Source organism: Gopherus evgoodei, chromosome 3 (genome assembly GCF_007399415.2).
Source record: "Gopherus evgoodei ecotype Sinaloan lineage chromosome 3, rGopEvg1_v1.p, whole genome shotgun sequence".
NCBI classification, from domain to species: Eukaryota; Metazoa; Chordata; order Testudines; family Testudinidae; genus Gopherus; species Gopherus evgoodei.
Window position 1 is genome coordinate 173,236,153 of NC_044324.1, and position 21,738 is coordinate 173,257,890.

At 41.8% G+C, this 21,738-nt stretch overlaps 1 protein-coding gene across 4 annotated transcripts in view; it reads left to right on the top strand.

The window, feature by feature from the left end:
* Nucleotides 1-18,326, top strand: part of TAF1A (TATA-box binding protein associated factor, RNA polymerase I subunit A) — a 30,573-nt gene extending 12,247 nt beyond the window's left edge. Inside the window, exons 5-11 of one of the 4 annotated variants that reach the window (XM_030557466.1) lie at nt 1,338-1,536; nt 2,518-2,642; nt 4,102-4,260; nt 11,297-11,361; nt 13,918-14,040; nt 15,535-15,695; nt 17,969-18,326. In XM_030557466.1, the coding sequence (XP_030413326.1) occupies nt 1,338-1,536; nt 2,518-2,642; nt 4,102-4,260; nt 11,297-11,361; nt 13,918-14,040; nt 15,535-15,695; nt 17,969-18,111 (975 nt within the window). In that variant the 3' untranslated portion in view covers nt 18,112-18,326. Of the gene's footprint in view, nt 1-1,337; nt 1,537-2,517; nt 2,643-4,101; nt 4,261-11,296; nt 11,362-11,744; nt 12,367-13,916; nt 14,041-15,534; nt 15,696-17,968 lie in introns of those variants that run through there. The other 3 variants (XM_030557464.1, XM_030557462.1, XM_030557465.1) reach the window with 3 other exon arrangements.
* The last annotated feature ends 3,412 nt before the right edge of the window (nt 18,327-21,738 follow it).

The window sequence follows — 21,738 nt, forward strand, 5'->3', positions numbered from 1 at the left end:
GTTTGTTTACATTGACAGGTGATACTGCTGCCTGCTTCTTATTTACAATATCTCCTGAAAATTAGCATGGCACTTTTGTAGCCGGCGTTGCAAGGTATTTACATGCCAGATATGCTGAAAATTTCGGCCACCATTCCAGAGGATATGCTTCCATGCTGATGATGCTCCTTTAAAAAAAAAAAAAAGAAAAAAAAAGAAAAATCAATTTAAATTTGTGACTGTGCTCCTTGGGGGAGAAATGTATGTCTCCTGCTCTGTTTTACCTGCATTCTACATATATTTCATGTTATAGCAGTCTCAGATGACTCAGCATGTTTGTTTTAAGAATACTTTCACAGCAGATTTGACAAGACGCAAAGATGGTACTGATGTGAGATTTCTAAAAATAGCTATAGCACTAAATCCAAGAATCTGAAGTGTTGTCTAAAATCTGAGAGGGATGAGGTGTTGAGCATACTTTTAGAAGTCTTAAAATAGCAACACTCTGATGTGGAAACTACAGAACCCAAACTACTAAAAAAGAAAATGAACGTTTGCTGGTGGTATCTGACTCATGATAATGAAAATGAACATGCGTCAGTGTGCACTGCTTTGGATCGTTATCAGACAGAACCCATCAGCATGGAAGCATGTCCCCTGGAATGGTGGTTGAAGCATGAAGGGACATATGAATCTTTAGCGTATCTGGCACGTAAATATCTTGCAACGTTGGCTACAACAGTGCCATGCAAATGCTTGTTATCACTTTCAGGTAACATTGTAAACAAGAAGCAAGGCAGCATTATCTCCTGCAAATTGTAACTAACCTTGTTTGTCTGAGTGATTGGCAGACCAAGTAAGACTGAGTGGACTTTGTTTTATTTTTAATGCAGTCTTTTTGTACATAATTCTACATTTGTAAGTTCATCTTTCGTAATAAAGAGATTGCACTACAGTATTTGAGGTGAATTGAAAAATACAATGTTTTTTGTTTTTACAGTGCAAATATTTGAAACAAAAATAAATATATTGTGTTGTAATTGAAAATATATTTTTGGATGTTTACTACATTTTCAAATATTTAAAATAAATGGTATTCTATTATTGTTTAACAGCGCGATTAATTGCAATTAATTTTTTTTTAATCGCTTGACAGCCCTAAAAATAACCTCTAATTAAAATATTCCAATTCTGTGACAGTTCTAATTAAAATGTATTTAGACTGTGTTGTATTGATGCCAATAATATGGCTCTTTTTTGCAGGTGTATGGTAGGAGGTAAAATTGCAATGTGCTGTCAGGACAGTCTGATCTGTATGACATAAAATTCAATATTATAAATTGTGTAAATTGTTGTAGGTCTGTTTAGAGCATGTCTTTCACCTCCTGTGTAATGGACTAATAGATGAGGCATACCAAAACCTGTCCCTGGCAGAAGGCTGGAGGTATGGAGAACAAACAACTGCTCAGGATAAAGAATTGAAACTCATTCAAGCTTACAAGGGGCTGCTGGATTACTATAACTGGACCAAAAAAAGAACAGCCATGTTAGAGCTTGGTGAGTACCAGTGCTGCTGCCTTTAGATAAAAGGAGCTGTTCAGCTCAGTCATTCTCATAAGTCACCATGGCTTGCAGATGATTCTTGAAGGAGGAGACATGGACATAGGTTAGAACATTGGTGGTGAAAGCTGCATTCAATCTGATTACTTGCAGCACAGAGAGCTTCTAAAATTCTGATGCATGCTTTTAATTAAAAAAAAAAAAGAAAAGAAAAAGCGTTCGTCCATTGGATCTGCAAGGTCTCCCCCAAAAGAACTGTTCTGAGTGGAGAGTTTCAAAGATTTTTGGGTCCTAATGGAGAATGCTTAATCAAAGGAGTTCCATCAGAAAACTTTTTTTTTGTTTTTAGGTAGTCTTTTCTGCATGTCAGTTGCCTGCCATATATACACATTTAGAAGCTGGCTTTCATATTTAATTGATAATTCTTTAGTTTACCTTTTGTAGAGTTGACGGGATTAATATATTATTTGAATAAAATGGATATTTATTTATCTATTTTGCTGCAACAGAAAGTGAAGCCTCAGATAATTTAGTCAGAATGTGATGTCTATAAGGCAAGATCCGTAAGATTCAGATATAATTTGATAATTTAACTTAATTGCCAGAAAACCCACACCACAAAACTGATTACCTCCACAGTTCATTTAACTGTTGGTGGGTGAGGGGAGGTGAGACAGGAAGATTGTTACTAGTATTTTTCAGCTAAGATCTAATCCTCCCACACCTGCTCCTTAAATCTCTATTCAGTATAAAAATATTTCTTTCTTTCTGCACTTGTTTTATTCATATACTAACTCTTTCTTTGTCCTTCTCATTTTTAGCTCTCACTGAGCTCCATTCTCTTGGGTTAAAGTGCTTTTTGAAATTGGATTCAAGGTGCAAACTTTTTTTTTGTAAAGCCCACCATCTCTTGGATCCTGACTTTTTGTGAGACTATCACTCATGTAAATTAAAAAAAAAACTTTTATCTTTTGGCAGATGGTAATTTTGCAGACTCTGTTGAACAGGAAATGCACAGTTTCTTTCGGCAGGCAGCAGTGAATCTCAGGGAGATAATTAAAATACCTGGAGTTTGGGATCCTTTTGTGAAGAGCTATGTGGACGTAAGAGCCCTTTTTTGCACATATTACTTAAACACTCCTTTGTCTAATCTTAGACAAAGTGGTTAGATGAAAGTGAAATGTTTTCTGATGTTTGACCACTTGCAATTAAGTTATAGTTAGGAAAGGGAGACTATGAAAATGCTACCTTTTTAAAACAATATATGTAGTGTCTTCATGTGGCATCCGCTTACATTACTTATGAAAGCAGGTTTTTATTCCTGGTGGCACTGCAACACCAACATAACTATGAGAATACAAGCAAGAGTCTACTAGTAAAATCCTTGGTACACTGATTGCAGACTTTTTTGTTACTGGTGATGGTGCCAAAATTAGAGCATGGCTTGATTTTTTTTCAGATCACAGGTTTTGCTGCACAAACGGATCAATCCTCTTTTAAATACCAGCTGATTGTAGTTGGATCCTGAAGTCACAGAACAAATATGAAATCCCACAGTCTGATTTTCTGATTATAACTGCTAAATCAACTAACTTTTAAAATTTGAATTAAACTTAAAATAGGTTTGAAACAGTTTGATTTTTCTAGAGTTGCTAATGGCACTTGATTTTCTTTGGTGCTTGCCTGCCTCACATGACTCTACCTCCTCCTGGGGTCTGCTATGCTGTCTCATTAAGTTGACCACTCTCATGGAGAGACAGCAGTCCTGTTCACTGAAAAGAAGTACTGAAACAGTGATCACATTTATTTAATATATAAATATTTAACTGTTTAATGTATTTGAAGTGCTTTTAATGACTTCTAGTTATGAATATTTACATATGTTGTGGAAAGTGAATTGCATGTAAGAGCAGCATTTTTAAGAGACATTAGATTTAAATGGAAATTTTTTAGCATTGTTAAGTACTAGTCCAGAAGCATCTAGTGTTGCTGGGCTTACTGTATTGTGCACTGTAAAATCAAAAATTTGGTGCCTCACACAGTTACAGAAAAGCGTCACCACATTTTTCCTTAATTTTCGCTAGTCTCAGTCCAGTTCCTGTTTAAATCTAAGGGAGTATTTCCTTTGCCTGCAGTAGGATTTGAATCGGAGTTTTTCTTTTCAGAGGTGCAAAGACGTCAAGGATAGAATTAGTCATTGGGAGAATTAACTTCATGCTTAGAGAGGATCTCTCTAGGTTAAAGTTGGGATGCATTAGAGGTTGTGTGGGCCAAGAGTTATGGGGATGCTTGCAGTGGAGTTACTTCTGTCTGACCTGTAAAAGACTTAATTCTTCAGGGTTGTAAAACAAGGACCTTTCAGAAACACTAACATGGATTTAAGAGTAACATTTTGAACTACTTTGTGTAACAATAGCAAAAGGCTTCTTTCCATCCTAATGATGATACTTACAGCATTGTCTATCAGTACAGTTTGTAACAATTGAAAACTAGTTGTGGCTATTTCTGATAGTTTATTACGCTGTCAGGCACCACAACATGCTCACATTTTTTTTTCCATAGCTATTGGAATTCTATGAGGATTATGATGAAGTCCGGCAAGTATTAAGCGAGTACGCTTACAATTCGAAGTTTCCTCCCAATCCCAATGCTCATGTTTATTACTATCAGTTCCTAAAGAGACAGGGTGAATCAAAGAAGACACTGATGTCTGTGCTCAAGGTACAAGTTTTGGACTGTTTTAATGTTTTTGTAACAATTTTTAATTGAATTAATTTATGTTCTGTAAATTATAGTTTTTTCAAAAGTCTATCTCAGCTTTATGCTTGATGACTTCAGCTATTACAGATTTTGTCCAAAACTTTTAACACACTTGGACAGAAGGGAAACCAAATTCTAACCTCAAAATATTGCGAGCCTCCTACCATGGTGAGAAAGTTTAAAATAAACCCTTAAATCCCCCCCACACACACACACGTTTGGTATCACCTTCTACAGTCCTGTAAATTTTATATTTGTGTTTAAGTGAAATGTTAGGAAATTTCTGGATCAACCTGTTCCAGGGAAGGAGATGCTGATGTTTCATTTAATGTATGTCACAGTTATCGTCTGCTTTGTTAGTTTTAAAAAGCACACGGTCAATTACTTAGGCAGCATGCTGGATTAAGAATTTGTCTCACGGTAGTTCTCCTTTTAGATTATTGTTACATGGTAAATACAAATAACAGAGGTATTCCCTGGAGATTAAACATACAAATTATTTCTGAAGAGCAGAGTACCTGCCGTTTTTAAACACAGAGAGTTGTTGGGGAAAGAAACTCTACATCCCTAGCACTAACATTAATCTGCCTGTGACTTGACTTAAAGGTTGTAAGAAAAAAGGGGGAGGGTGCATTGTGTCTGTGTTTGCAAGGCATTTGAGGGTGAAAGATAGGTATCTGTCTGCAGACAGAAGAGAAGGGTTGATGGGACGTACTTGCATGTGATACGTTCAACACGTACACATTCTTTTTCCCTTTGTTAATACTCTTACAGATTCTCTCACAGTGGAGATGTGGACACTGCAGCTGATGGTGTAATTTTCATCTCTGGTAGATGTATGTACTCTAGCTTTGATCGAGTTAGTGTGCTAAAAATAGCAGCGTGGCTGGCAGCTCAGGCGAACTGCCCGAGTATGTATCTGGGATCCTGGGTGTGATTTATACTCAGGCAGCTAGCCTCCGCCGCTGTTTGTGCCAGGGCAGCTACACTGCAATTTTTAGTGTGCTAGCCCAAGCTAGAAATTACGCCTCCAGCTGCAATATAGACATGCCCACATAGACCCTGATGCAGTAAAACACTCAAGCATGTGCTTAACTTTACATATATGCTTAAGGGCTTTGCAGGATCACAATCTTAGTGTCTGGAAAATTTATTCTTTTTCTTTTGGTTTTTACAGTCCAGAGCATCATCTAGTTCTGTTCTTTCCCTCGACTGTTTCACTCCATTATCTTCAACCGATCACACAGTTAACTCAATAAGTTTCCTATTGTATAGCCTGCAGCACATGAGAACTCTTGGCTATCTTGTTTTATTTCTTTGTATAGTGTACTCATAGACTCTAGGACTGGAAGGGACCTCGAGAGGTCATCGAGTCCAGTCCCCTGCCCTCATGGCAGGACCAAATACTGTCTAGACCATCCCTAATAGACATTTATCTAACCTACTCTTAAATATCTCCAGAGATGGAGATTCCACAACTTCCCTAGGCAATCTATTCCAGTGTTTAACTACCCTGACAGTTAGGAACTTTTTCCTAATGTCCAACCTAAATCTCCCTTGCTGCAGTTTAAGCCCATTGCTTCTTGTTCTATCATTGGAGGCTAAGGTGAATAAGTTTTCTCCCTCCTCCTGATGACACCCTTTTAGATACCTGAAAACTGCTATCATGTCCCCTCTCAGTCTCCTCTTTTCCAAACTAAACAAACCCAATTCCTTCAGCCTTCCTTCATAGGTCATGTTCTCAAGACCTTTAATCATTCTTGTTGCTCTTCTCTGGACCCTCTCCAATTTCTCCACATCTTTCTTGAAATGCGGTGCCCAGAACTGGACACAATACTCCAGTTGAGGCCTAACCAGCGCAGAGTAAAGCGGAGGAATGACTTCTCGTGTCTTGTTTACAACACACCTGTTAATGCATCCCAGAATCATGTTTGCTTTTTTTGCAACAGTATCACACTGTTGACTCATATTAAGCTTGTGGTCTACTATGACCCCTAGATCTCTTTCTGCCATACTCCTTCCTAGACAGTCTCTTCCCATTCTGTATGTGTGAAACTGATTGTTCCTTCCTAGGTGGAGCACTTCGCATTTATCTTTATTGAACTTCATCCTGTTTACCTCAGACCGTTTCTCCAATTTGTCCAGATCATTTTGAATTTTGACCCTGTCCTCGAAAGCAGTTGCAATCCCTCCCAGTTTGGTATCGTCCGCAAATTTAATAAGCGTACTTTCTATGCCAACATCTAAATCGTTGATGAAGATATTGAACAGAACCGGTCCCAAAACAGACCGCTGCGGAACCCCACTTGTTATACCTTTCCAGCAGGATTGGGAGCCATTTTAACAACTACTCTCTGAGTACGGTTATCCAGCCAGTTATGCACCCACCTTATAGTAGCCCCATCTAAATTGTACTTTCCTAGTTTATCTATAAGAATATCATGTGAGACCGTATCAAATGCCTTACTAAAGTCTAGGTATATCACATCCACCGCTCTCCCTTATCCACAAGGCTCGTTATCCTATCAAAGAACGCTATCAGATTAGTTTGACACGATTTGTTCTTTACAAATCCATGCTGGCTATTCCCTATCACCTCACCACCTTCCCAAATGTTTGCAGATGATTTCTTTGATTACCTGCTCCATTATCTTCCCTGGCACAGAAGTTAAACTAACTGGTCTGTAGTTTTCCTGGGTTGTTTTTATTTCCCTTTTTATAGATGGGCACTATATTTGCCCCCTTCCAGTCTTCTGGAATCTCCCCCGTCTCCCATGATTTCCCAAAGATAATAGCTAGAGGCTCAGATACCTCCTCTATTAACTCCCTTGAGTATTCTAGGATGCATTTCCATCAGGCCCTGGTGACTGCAGGCATCTAACGTTTCTAAGTGATTTTTTACTGCTCTTTTTTTATTTTATCTTCTAAACCTACCCTCTTCCCGTAAGCATTCACTATACTAGCCAATTCCTTCAGACTTCTCAGTGAAGACCGAAAACAAAGAAGTCATTAAGCATCTCTGCCATTTCCAAGGTCTCCCGTTTACTGTTTCCCCTACTCATTGAGCGTGGGCCTCATGCTGTTGTTGCAAAGTAGAACTTACCCAATCATTTTGGTAAGTTCGTATTTTGCCGTCTGCACTGATCATAAAGGAAGTGGGTGCTAGGTGAGATTGACGGGACACCAAAATGCAGAGGTCCAACTTGGAATTGATAGAGTGCAGAGTAAATACATCTTCTGCTGTCTTGCTTTAACACAACTGTCTAAATGCAAATCTGTGGGTTTAGTCTTGATCAGTTGTGGGACTGATTCTCCATTTTATGTGTTAACCGTTTCCAGTTAGTTCAGAACAGGTGTTGGTATAGCTTTCTGGAGCCACATAAGTAGGCTTGCATACAAACATACATTGCTGCTGTTCTAGTTTTATCTTACATTTAATTTACAGAAGAAAACAATTTGGTGTTTGCTGTGTTTCTGCACACTGATTTTCAGTCATCCTGCCTAGCAGTTGGTTTTCTCTGACATTTTCAGTTGAACTGTGAAACTAAGATAAACTTCCTAACAGATAAACAGTAAAATTCCTATTAATGCTGTCCACTGATAGTTGTGCCCTCTCTACGCTAAGCTAATTTTGTTCCCTTTGGGAATTATGAACTGATTTGCCTTTGCTCCCCAGACTTCAGTAAATTTTTTTTTGCTTACCATGTTTATAACATTTTTAACCACTTGATGGCACCAAAACACTTTCATTAGTGTTCAGAGTGGTAGCTGTGTTAGTCTGTATCAGCAAGACCGAGGAGTCCTTGTGGCACCTTAGAGACTAACAACTTATTTGGGCATAAGCTTTTTTGGGCTAGAACCCACTTCATCAGGTGCATGGACATGAAAAAAATACAGGAGGCAGATATAAATACATGGAAGGATGGGGGTTGCTTTACCAAGTGTGCGGTCAGTCTAACTAGATAAACCAATAACCAGCAGGATGCCAAGGGAGGAACAATAACTTTTGAAGTGGTAAAGACAGTGACCCATTACAGGACAGGTTGACAAGAAGTGTGAGTAACAGTAGGGAGAAATTAGTATTGGGGAAATTAAGTTTTAGGTTTTGTAATGACCCAGCCATTCCCAGTCTTTATTCAGACCTAATCTGATGATGTCCACTTAAGACCATTAAGACTATTAACTCGGTGGACATGTGCACAGTACCAAGGCTAGCGTTGACTTCCGGAGCATTGCATTGTGGGTAGCTATCTCTTAGTTCCTGCAGTCTCTGCCGCCCATTGGAATTCTGGGTTGAGATTCCAATGCCTAATGGGTCAAAACATATTGTCGCTGGTGGTTCTGGTACATGTCCACACCACACACCACCCCACACAACCCCGTGAAAGCAACAGCAACAATCATGTCTCACCTTTTTTCCTGGGTTTACCGTGCAGGTAATCATACCATGGCAAGCATGGAGCCCCGCTCAGCTCACAATCACCTTATGTCTCCTGGGTGCTGGCAGACGTGATACTGCATTGCTACATAGCAGCAGTTCATTGCCTTTTTGCAGTAGACAGTGCATTATGATTGGTAGCCATCATCGTCCTCCTGGGTACTCTTTTAGCGATCTCGGTGAGGTCGGTCCGGGGTGCCTGGGCAGACATGGGTGCTCCTGGCAGACCTCTGTGAGGGGTGTCTGGACATAAATGGGAGTGATTCCAAGTCATTTTCTTTTTAAGTTTCGTCTCCTGGAAGTTTCGTCAGCCCTGCCTGCAATCGTACTGTACCATCTTCTGGTGAGCAGCCAGGAGATGACGATGGCTAGCAGTCATATTGCACCGTCTGCTGCCAGCCTAAGATGTATAAGAGAGATGGAGTGGATCAAAACAAGAAAGTGACCAGATTTGTTTTGTATTCATTTGCTTCCCCCTCTCTCCCTCCATGAAATTAATGGCCAACAATCGTTTTGGTGAGGTCTGTCGGGGCACCTTGAAAAGTTTAATGGAGATTCAGTCCTTCCTGGAATAGTGGGGGGTGGGATAGCTTGGTGGTTTGAGCATTGGCCTGCTAAACCCAGGGTTTTGAGTTCAATCCTTGAGGTGGCCATTCTGTGTGACAGTTGTGTGTGTTTCTCCTTGATGCAAACCCACCTCCTTTGTTGATTTTTAATTCCTTGTAAGCCAACCTTGTAAGCCATGTCATCAGTCGACCCTCCCTCAGCACTACTGCAGGTCCCTGTTATAGCCTCTGTCCTTCATGCCCTTGGAGATTTTTTTCAAATGTTTGGGCATTTCATCTTTTGGAGTTCTGATAGCACGGATTTGTCTCTTCATACAGCAATCAGATCCCGTACTTCCTGTTCGGTCCATACTGGAGATCTTTTGCGATTCTGGGCCTCCGTCATGGTCACCTCTGCTGATGAGATCTGCACTTACCTGCAGGTTGCCATGCTGGCTAAACAGGAAATGCTATTCAAAAGTTTGCGGGCCTTTTCCTGTCTACCCAGCCAGTACATCTGAATTGAGAATGTTGTCCAGAATGGTCACAATGGAGCACTCTGGGATAGCTCCCGGAGGCCAATACCGTCTAATTGCGACCACACTACCCCAAATTCGACTCGGCAAGGTCAATTTCAGCACTACTCCCCTCTTTGGAGGAGGAGTACAGAAATCCATTTTAAGAGCCCTTTAAGTCGAAAAAAGTCTTTGTGGTGTGGACGGGTGCAGGGTTAAATCAATGTAACGCTGCTAAATCAACCTAAACTCGTAGTGTAGATCAGGGCTAAAAGGCAATGTGGTCTAGAAATCACAATGCCCCTTTGAGGGCAATGGTTTATATACTTTTATAGCTAGGTGAGATAAACTCAGTAAGATGAAGTTACTTGTCCAGAATTCTGCAGTTAGTCAATGGCCATTCTTGGTCTGTTATGCATTTTGAAGTTTATTTCTGTTCACCATGTGTTTGAGATACTATGGTACCGAGGGCCATACAAGTACCTAATGAAGGGAATGCTGTTTACCACTGTACCTGAAGTCTTTGATTTAGACTATTTCCATATACTATTCTTTCTACTAACTAATGCATTTTTTCTGTAGTCGAATTATAAAATATCAGATAAGTACAAGATATACCTCTTAAAGCTCACCATCTGGATAAACATTTAATGAATCTAGTTCTCTCCGGCTGTCGGATGATGTCTTTTCTGGTACTAGTAGATTTCTTTACTCCAGTCATTAAAATAAATGCATTTTGCCTTTCTCTCCATTCCTTTCTGATTGCCGATTGGTTGCACTCCTTGTGCTATTGGAGGTGGGAGGGTGGGATCATTGTCACTGGTTAATAATGGATCTTGTGGAACATCTGACTGGGTCAGTCATAATGGAGAAGACTGTGCAGAGCTAGTGTACTAAGGAAACCCTGGGGGAAGAGTGAAATTAATGCAAAAGGGGGAAGTAATGAACACTATGAGCTAGGTTGTGCTGAGTCCTATGTGGGTGCATAAAAGGGAGAGCGGCAGGCACAAGGAACACACCTTGCCCCTCTGCAGCAAATTCTCAGGCTGTGCGCTTCTGCTATGCAAGGATTGTGGACTAGCACCAACTCTTGCATTAGAAACTCCAGAGAGAATGGGTGTGGGAGAAAATGGGACCATGGCCCAGCACTGGTGCACTGCCAGCCAGTGGAATTGGGTCTGTCCAAGAGGAGCGCACACAGCATTTTGCTAAAGGATGTATTGGATGCTTCCTCAGGTGGCTCCTGATAAATATTGTGCCTGCATTGGGCACAACGCCTCTGTGAACTGCCTGCCACCAAGATAGTGCACCTCCCCATCATAGGAAGTATCTTAAAACTGCAATCTAGCCCTAAGTGTTATTTGTTGAAGTTGTTCTGTATGACCAAATTAAAGGACCAAAATGTTTGTTTTAATAAAAAACAGATATCATGGTGAAGCAGAAGTGTGGACTCTGCAAATCTTTTTGAAGATTCTATAACAGAAACTTTTTTTTTCCAGATTTTGCACGAGATTGTTCCCTCTCATGAATTAATGTTAGATATATGCCAGCTTCAAAAATCCAAGTAAGTCGTTTAGATGCCCGTGTTTCTTTTCCTTAAAGTTATTCTAGTACAAGTTTCCTAGAATGGCTGTTGGCTTTTCCCTGTTTAAAGTAGTTTTAGTAAATTAAAAAAAAAAAAGTAAGGTGCAAGGAGGGCAGGAGTCTAGAAGACAGATGCATTGACAGATAATTACAAACCTTTGCAAACAAGTCCTTGTCTAAATAAAAATGTGCAGACACTAATTGTCAGAGTATGTAGGCAACACAACCAAGATCTCAATAATGACTAGTGATTTGGGGTACCTCGGTGTCAGGTGCCCAAAGTGATACTTTAATGAGCCTTTGACTTTCAGAAAGGATTGATGTGCAGCACTCTGCCTGAATTTAGTATGTATTATTCGTTAGATCCAAGAACAAAACCCACATTTCCTCCAAATGAATCTTATCTTTGTCTATCTAAAAATAATCTCCAGAATTGACATAGCCCCCATCTCGATGTGCTAGTCACTTACGATGTAAGTCAGACTCTTTTCTTGAATTGATCCTCTGAAATGTAGTATATTGTAGCATGTAGGCAGTGTGGTGATGGTTCTTTAATTCCAAGTTCTTTTTTTCCCTTTCCCCCTGCCTCACTTGTCTTCCTGAAAAAGTTTCCTTTTAGGCTGAAGTGTCTCTTGTGCTATCAGCACACGTGATATTTTTGAAAAATCCATTTAGCTGTTTTTGAATTATCAGAGTTTGGCAGGGGACATCTCATATATTAGGATAATTTTTCAGATCTTTTTTTCTGCTTTGATAACTCAATAGTCTTGTTTAAAAATCCAAATTTGTCCAGTGTGATGTTTTCAATGAGGAATGCCTGCTTTATTAAGTCTGGGAACAAAATAAATTCATTGTTCTTTTCCAGTTCAAGTGAGCATTAAGGACCTGGTCCTGTGTAGTTCTAAGCATCCTCAACCCTAGCCAGGTTGCTCCCAGGGTGGCCTCTGTAGTGATTGGGAGGAGGGGGGGTTGAACTGTCTGTGGACAGCCAGGAAATCCCTGGGGGAAGGGGGGGGGTGTTGCACCTGCCCTGCCCCAACTGTTGCCTCCTTCTCAGGGGCCAGGGAGGGGGAAGGTCCCTGGACCAATCACGCTGCCCCCCACTCCCCAGGGCTCCCTGCGGCCCCTGTGTTTGTGTGTTGGACAGTCACATCCAATCCCTTCACACTGCCCCCCTTTCCCTTTCCCGGCTTAGTTCATAGCCTCAGAAAATCCCTTCAAACTGTCCCCCTTTTCCCCTCCCCTTATTTCATGGGGGGGATGACAGACCAAGCGGGCAGGGAGCGCTGGGAGTGTGTGTGTTTTGGTGGCACTTGGGGGAGGGGAGGCTTCGGCCTTCAGCTGTTTTCTTTGGAGTAATATGGCCCTCCCTGCTTTACGAGTTGTGCAGGCCTGCTATAAAGTGAACTCCTGGTTCTACTGAAGTTCAATATCCAAAACTGTCATTGGCTTTTGGGACCAGGATTTGGGCTCAATGTTTGTCAGAGCAGAAAGGTTGGTGCTTTTAAATTAGTGTGCTACCTAGCCTCCATGTGTGCTAAGAGATATTGTTCGTTATTGTATTTTACCATGTGTAATGGTGAGTCACTTCTAATGAGGAACAAACATTGCTTCCTTGATCATTTTACTCTGACATGCTGCAAGTGAAATTTTAAGAACTGTGTTCATAGCATGGGTCTGACTGTAAGAGAAAAGTATCATATCTTGTAAACAGTAGTAAATGTTGTCTTGTTGGACTAGCCTGGAGATCTGTAGGCTAATACTCGGTTGTTGTGGGGATTTGTGATTGAGTCAGTTTTTTCTCTATGGGCTTGTGGGAACTTGGAACAAACCGGAAGCAGTGTGTTCAGTCCCCTCCGGAAGGGCAGATGATCTTTGCTAACAACCACTACTGACCAGTCAGAAGCATCATTATTGAGCTCTAGGGCTCTGCTGACCAGAGGCAGCAGCCAGGGCCAGCTCCAGGTTTTCTGCCGCCCCAAGCAGCAAAAAAAAAAAAAAAAAAAGCCGTGGCAGCGCAATCATGTTGCTCCACTCTTCAGCGGCAATTCGGCGGCAGGTCCTTTGTTCCAACAGGGACTGAGGGAGCTGCCACCGAAGACCTGAACTTTCCGCTCCAGTAGGGGCAGGAGTGCTGTCCCTTGATATTGGCTGCCCCAAGCACCTGCTTCCTTAGCTGGTGCCTGGAGCCAGCCCCGGCAGCAGCCACACTGTAAGACAGTCAGTCTAGGATGAGTGAGTGAACTTGATTCTGCTGGATGGTTGCTCTTGGAGCCTCTTCAATCAGCAGTCATTAAGCAGGATTAAAAGGACAGAGAGCAGCTCCAACATAAGCTATGTTCCAAAAACTAAGCAGCTGTTGAGTACAGATATACCTTGCCAGGTTTCCAGTAGGAGGAGGAGGAAGAACCAGGTCTGGAATTGTGAAGAGGGCCTCACCAGAGCCAGCAGAATGAAGACGAACTAGATCTTGTTGCTGCTTGTCTTATGAATGAATGCAGGATAGTTCATTAACTTGACTGATTCTAATTCCAGGAAAAAGAAAAAACCATAGACTGGGGCTGGAGATTATTTTCACGCTCCTGGATTTTGCTGGGTGGAAGGAGCATGTAAAAGCTTGGAGCTGTTTAGCAAAACAGATTAAACAGATCCTGGAGAAGTAAGTATAGTATATCTAGTATTGCCATACTAAGGGAATTAAACATTACAGTGGGTCAGTCCATGTGGAGACTAGGATATATGCACTTTGGTAGCAAGAACATTGTCCGTCCTCTTATATCCTCTCAGAGGCTTGCCGTGTTACGGAACAGAAGAGTAAACTGCCAAGTCCTGTAGTAGTTCAGGGTGCTCTTTTAATACAATGTCCTATAGCACTCTGCATTCCCAAACACTGCATCTTTCAGTGACAATACTATGGTGTTTGGTCTGCTGCTGTTAGAATACTGCAAGAATTTTTTTTTTAAAGGTGATCATTGTGTGAATAATGAGTTACTGAGCCAGCGCTGAGTGACATAAACTACAAATCCAAAGGAAGCCATCTCCAAGCAGCCCACCCTGGTTAGAAGTTTACTATGATGAGTAGAATTCAGAGGAGTGGTGAATAAAGGTGTTCAAAGGGGTGATCCTGGAGGCTTCTCTACTCCCTCAAAGGCAAACTGTTCACCTGAACCATTCATAATACTGGCTGAGTGTGTCAGTGGTGCACTTTAACATAGTATGCACGTTTTGTGTGTAAAAGGTGCTCCAGGTTGTTTCTAGCTCTACCTTTTAGAAACACTTCTCAAACAGTAAGCTCTGTGAGACCAGGCTTATATCTTTTTTTGTAAAATACCCTGTAAATGTAATGCTTTTTTACAAATAGGTCTGGTGTTGAGTAAAAATAGTGTTGAAAAGCATGTAGGCCTATGTTCAATGATTTTATTTAAAGATCAACCAATGTTGCTAGTCTCGTGGATGGACAGTTAAGATATTTTCACTTTTAGCCTATTAAACCAGAAGTGTCTTGGTGGTGGTTCTGTGTAGTGAAATTTGTTAAAAACATCAGCCTTATCTGCAATCTCCCGGCCCGTGAGCCAACCCCAAAGTATAACCAAATGACCTGGGAACAATTCTTGTATTTATTGAAAAATTTACCTTCATAAAACAGCCAGTTTGTCAGTCCCTTAAGTGGCAGCTGGGACAAATTCATCCCTGGCGTCACTTCAAATTTACACATCCCTTTAAACTGAAACAACTTTGCTATCAGACTTCTTGCAAATCTAGTTATTAAATTTGCTTACTACTATTGTACTAAACTGGCACACAAGCTAAAAGGTCACTCCATTTTCTGTATAAAATTTAGTTTATTTCTCATTTCAAACCCTAATTAGTGCCAACATGCAGACTTTAAATGAGATGGTGCTGCATTCTGTAATGTAACTCTTTCTTTTCAGCTGGCAGTGCCGCACAGCCCTGCGGTGGCCACTGCCACTTTTTTCTATCAAATGTGTGGTGGATTGAATACCACTTGCATTCCAGGTCCCTGTAAGCAACATGTGAAATGTGCAGCACTCAGAGCAATGCTTTGGTAACTTCCACTTTATTTAAAAAAAAAAAAAAAAAAGGTTCCTCCCGCCCAACTCAAGTTTAGCTGTAACCTATTAACTCTCTCCAGCTCTGGCAAGCATCTTGACTGGGTCACGGAGGAGTGGAACTCTAGAAAGGACTGGTGGCCAGCCTTCCACTTTAGCCACTACTTGGCGAAAAGAAATTGGCAGGAAAATGAAAATCTTGCTTGTGAAAAAGCATTGGTGGCTGGAATCTTGCTGGGAAGAGGTAATTTTATATCTTCTTCTTCTTTACTCCATGGAATAGAAATATTGGCTAGTTCAAGCTTTAATGGCAGGGGATGTGTCTGATTTGTGTTCTGGAAGAATTTTCAGCCTTGTGATTTCAAGAAAGAGGCTGGCTTGATCCTGCAAGGGTGAATACAAGAGAGGTTCTAAAACGCTTGGTATTTGCCATTGAGGTGTAGTTCACATTTCACAGGTCTTGCTGCAGCCATGGTTCCCTTGAAATGACACTGAGCTACATTCATCCTGGTTTGAATGATTGATTTGATTTTATCTGCCCCTTGTTGAGTCATTGACAGTCAAAATAAGAATGAGCTAATAAACAGAATAAAATTAGAAGATTCAGAACACCAGAAGAAATATTAGCAGGTGATGCATTAGTGGTGGTAGCCCTGAAGCCGTCATTCCAGAAATACTATGAGGAAACAACTTCCTGAGTGTTGTCTATTATTAGCAACCTCAACTGCTAGAACAGGGCCTCATCCTCCCTGATTGAACTACCTCATCTCTACCTTGCCTGCATATATATACCTGCCCCTGGAAATTTCCACTACATGCATCTGACGAAGTGGATATTCACCCACGAAAGCTCATGCTCCAAAACGTCTGTTAGTCTATAAGGTGCCACAGGACTCTTTGCTGCTTTTACAGATCCAGACTAACACAGCTACCCCTCTGATACTTGTCTTTTTTATTAGAGTGTTTGGAGAGCTACTCAGTACTTAAGAACTATATTCTTATCTCAATAGGACCCTAAGGAAGCTAGGTGTGGTTTGGGTTGGGTGTGGTTTGCCTGGAAACTGTTTTTAGGGGCATGGTTGTTTAGTTGGGTGGCTGACTCTCAGGACAGAACAGATCTGTAGTGACCACTAGGATATCGGTCAGGTCTCCAGTATAGAAAGATGTGTATGCTTGAGAGATACCATCATGTCATTATTCAAACAAGCTTCCTAGTACTTGAATATAAGCTGTGCATGTAGTGCTTTCCTTCTTAATGTTGTATGTCCAAACTTGCATACAAGGAGAATGATTTGATTTATAAGCCTTGACGCTGGAGTATAGCAGTCCTCTGTCTATTGAGCTGAGGCAAGCAGAGCTATGTGAGGTGGGTAGTTTGATGGCAGTTCATGGAGCACACGTGGGACAAGGGGAATTGAAACAGGGAAGATGGAGAAGTGGAATGGAGTGGAGCTGTGTTTGGGTGAATCACTTGGGACTTATCAGAGCACAGCTCTGATTTGCTTTGCTAGCCCTAGGTTCTTCCAGTTCAAGTCCCACTTCTCCTCATCTTCCCCACAAATATGCCTGTATTCAAGAGGCACAGTGTCCTCATGGCTGTGAGGAGCTGCAGACAGTATAAGCTTGTAATCAGACTTGCAGGTAAAAATCCGTGCTGTCAGGATGGGGGATGAGTGTAGTGTAAATGGCTGGTCCCTTGCTCCCGCAGAGCGCACTCACTCTGGAACTCTGGCAGAGGACCTTCTGTGGATTCGCAGGGAGGACTGCACAATGCCATGGAGGCAGCACTGCACCTTCTTCCTTGCCCCCGAGAGTGAGACCTGTCTGAGTAAGGTCCCTTCTGCCCATAGTAGTAGAGTAGATGGTTGAGGCATTAGTCTGAAGTTTGTGAAATAGCTCAGATTTTCCAGCGAAAGGCAACCTTTAATGGGCTGGCTTTTCCATTACTAACACCTTCCAGACTTATTTTTGATATCGGGAACCCACTTTTACTTCCAACAAACGGCCACTGAACATTTGGCTGTTACCAGTAAGTGGGCAGTTAACTAATTTAGTTCCAGATGTAGGATGACTTTTTTGAAGCCCATTAAGCTAAGGAAGCAATGTGCATATGTTGAAGAACGAATAGGGCACATTAGTTTTACTAAATATTTAGACTTATGTGGATATGTAAACTTTTTTTGCACTCTTAAGTCCTAATATATCTGAAGGGCATTACAAAATTAGACTTGCCAGAGAAGCCCAATGAAATGTACAGTTACCTACACCTAACTTATCACTCTTTGAGGATATGTGGGAGACTTTCTTGGTCTAAATATTATAACTGCTTATTTGGTAGTGGTGATATACCTTGTGCATGCACATCTTATGCCAGTGACTTCTATTATAGAAACTTTTCTTTTAAGGGAACATTTGTGCTCAGGGAAATGCCTGATTGCAAATGCAAATTGAAAGCATTTTATGTTCTTCAGTTTGTATCACAGTGTGGTTTATAACGTCATTTCATTTTTGTTTTAGATTGCAAATACTTCAAATATGTTTCACACCAAGGCTGCATAGCCAAGAAGGAAAAATTTCAGACAGTGAAGAAATTTGTGAAGAAACACAGCTCTGCCCATTTGAGAGCATCTGGTGTTTTGGATTCCTGCACGCATCTTTGATGTTTACAAGATGTCTTTAAGGTCCTCTTATTAAAAATGCTAAATTATTTTCCCAGCTTTTCTGTGGGGCTTTTCTTGACAGGTTCTCACTACAAAGAACTTTGAGAGTGGATTGCTAGCTCAATACTAGACTCAGCATATTGCTGGCCATATTCTTGGTTTGTATTCTTATTTATAATAAAAGGGGAGTAAATCCATTGGTAAGAGAATCTGTGTTCTTTAATATTTTAGTCCATATTTGTTTGTGAGATTTAATACACAGAGCTGATGCCTCAAGAACATATTTGAAAGGTATTTAGTTGTGGAAAGGTAATTGTGGAGCAATGTACCTATGGCTTGCTGACATTGAGACTGATCCTGCTCCCATTTTAAGTCAAAACAAGTTTTGAAATTGCCTTAAATGGGAGTGGAGCAAGGCCATGTTTCAAATCCAGTCAAATTGACAGTGACATAAAATAGTTAATGTCTGGCTGTAGCAGGAGTTTTCCAAGTCATGTGTTCCCATAGGGGAACTTCCCACCCTCTCACTTCTTATGCTACAAGAAATGCAGTCTGAGAAATACTTAAACAAGTAAGCAAGACATGTTGCTGGTTGACACCATCTAGAGATTATCTTCTATGCTGAGAAATCTGTGGAATCAGTTACTAGGAAAAAAGTGTGTGGAGTACATAGGCTTAATTAATAGTGGCTTATGGTTAGGCTTGGCAGAATTGGTGGTTTGGTTGTTTTTTTTTTTTAATAATGTCCCTGGCTAATATCTATTTTGAAGCATTTTTTCTATTTTTTATTTATTTAAATTTTCACAGTTGCAGGAAATTGGTGGGGGCAGGTTTGAACAATAGATTCATAGACTCTAGGACTGGAAGGGACCATGAGAGGTCATCGACTCCAGTCCCCTGCCCTCATGGCAGGACCAACTATTGTCTAGACAATCCCAGATAGACATTTAAATATCGCCAGAGACGGTGATTCCACAGCCTCCCTAGGCAACGTATTCCAGTGTTTAACCGCCCTGACAGTTTCTAATGTCCAACCTAAACCTCCCTTGCTGCAGTTTAAACCCATTGCTTCTTGCTCTATCCTTGGAGGCTAAGATGAACAATTTTTTCTTCCTCCTTCTTATGACACCCTTTTAGATACCTGAAAACTGCTATCATGTTCCCTCTCAGTCTTCTCTTTTCCAAACTAAACAAACCCAATTCTTTCAGCCTTCCTTCATAGGTCATGTTCTCAAGACCTTTAATCATTCTTGTTGCTCTTCTCTGGACCTTCTCCAATTTCTCCACATCTTTCTTGAAATGTAGTGCCCAGAACTGGACACACTACTCCAGTTGAGACCTAACCAGTGCAGAGTAGAGGAGAAGAATGACTAGGAGGCAGGTCAGACAATTATGTAATAGCTAGACACAGATTAAAAAAGTTAGTTTGATAACAATGAATATACAAAATAAATAACCATAAATCAAATTCTAATAGGTTTTCCAGCAGTATTTTTCTTAGCTTTGCACATCTGTAAGTTTACGTTATCATTAAGGCTAAGATTTTGTCAGTTATTTTTAGGAAAAGTAACAGACTGGTCATGAGGAATAAACAAAAATGCACAGAGCCCGTGACCTGGCTGTGACTTTACTAAAAATAACTGGGGGAGGGGGGGACTGACAGGCTGAGCCCCCACCATGGCGGGGACACAGCCCCAGCTCCAGTAGATGGTGCAGCCATGGGGGATGCATGTTCCCTTGCTCCAGAACTGACTGCAGTTGCGGGATAGGTGCATGGCCCCATCTGCAGCCCGTGCCAAGCCCTAGCAACAGCCTTGGGAAGCCTCACGAGGGGCACATGGCCCCTGCTGCGGCCACTGGGCAGGGGTGCACGGTCCCTGCTGCAGCCCCCAGCTGAGTCATGGGGCTGGGGCGCAGCCGCGGGCTGCAGCTGCAAGGTGGGTGCGTGGTCCTTGCTGTAGCTCCTGCCAAACCCTGGGTGGAGCCAGGATGGGTGAGCAGAGTCCCAGCTGCTGGACAGGGGCGCACAGCCCTGCTGCAGTCATCTCCCTCCAACCGCAGGGCAGGGGCTGCAGGGTCCTGGTTCCAGCCATCTAAGCCCAGTTGCAGGGCAGGAGCCCTCATTCCCACCTCCAGCCCTAGCTTCAGTTGGTGACAGCTGAAGTGGAAGAAGTCACCAGAGGTCCAGTAAAGTCACGGAATCTGTGACTGCAGTGACCTCTGTGACTAAATCGTAGCCTTTGTCATCATCTATGGAAATACTTTTTCATCGGTTTGTGTGTATGACTTACAGATGTTTACGATAAAAACCTGGTCCCTCCAAATCTACTTACAGTACATCACAGAACACACTCATCCAGCCAAAGATCTATGAAGGTGTGGCTTGGTAGCAGATTATGTGAAGCTTTTAGAAAATTGAATCAGAGTCAGGAACATGGAAAATCAATAACTGTTTGCCATTGTGGATCATGTGTTGAACTGTAGCATAGTTGAACGGGGAAGGGATAGCTCTGGTTTGAGCATTGGCCTGCTAAACCCAGGGTTGTGGGCTCAGTGCTTGAGAGGGCCATTTAGGGATCAAAGGCAAAAATCTGTCTGGGGATTGGCCCTGTTCTGAGCAGGGGGTTTTAGTAGATGACCTCCTGAGTTCCTTTCCAACTCTGATATTCTATGATTCTATATCAGAATCTGGTCACACTGAACATGATTGCTATATCTTTAATCTAAAAACCACTAATACAGTTCAGCCTCTCCAAACATCATTTTCCTGGGCATCTGTATGTATATTGTTGACTTGTCCACACCCACCATGCTACACTGCATGGTTGCATAAATAGACTGGGAAAGTCTTTCCATATTGCTTCAGTGGCTGGTGCTATAGACAGAGGTTTGTGGATGTTTTTTCATGTGATGCTGTGCTCTTTAAGACATCATATTTGGAGATACAAAGGTAGTAGGACTGTGTAAGATTTTTCCACTCTGCAGAAGAAACCTTATAGAACTTGTTTGCAGTCCTGTTCATGGGCAAGACTGGACATGGAACACCCTGTGACGTACTATACCTTGGGAGAGTGTCTTATAAAAGACAGTTACCTTTTCCATAACTGATGTTCTTTGAGATATGTTGCTCGTGTCCATTCAATATTAGGTGTATGTGCTCACCACATGCACCAGTGCCAGAAATTTCCCTTTAGCAGTATCCATAGGGGACCATCCCTGGTGCCCTCTAGAGTGGCGCCTGCCTGGCGCGGTATAAGGGGCGCCGCCAGTTCCCCCCACCCCTCAGTTCCTTCTTGCCAGAAACTGACAGTGGGGAAGAAGGGCAGGTTGTGGAAGGGACATGAGCAACACACCTTGAAGAACACCAGTTACAGAAAAGATAACTGTCCTTGGAGTGCTTGTTCATGTCCATTCCATATTAGGTGACTCCAAAGCTGTGCCCCTGGAGGTGGGTAGGATATCACGGATGTGTAGATTGCAACACAGCTCTGCCAAACCCAGTGTCGTCTCTGGCCTGCTGAGTGATGGCAATGAGAGGTAAACGTGTGAACAGAGAACCACGTTGTGGCTCGGATGTGCGCCAGGAAGGTGCCTAGGCTCTCGTCAAGTGGGCTCTGGCAGTCAGTG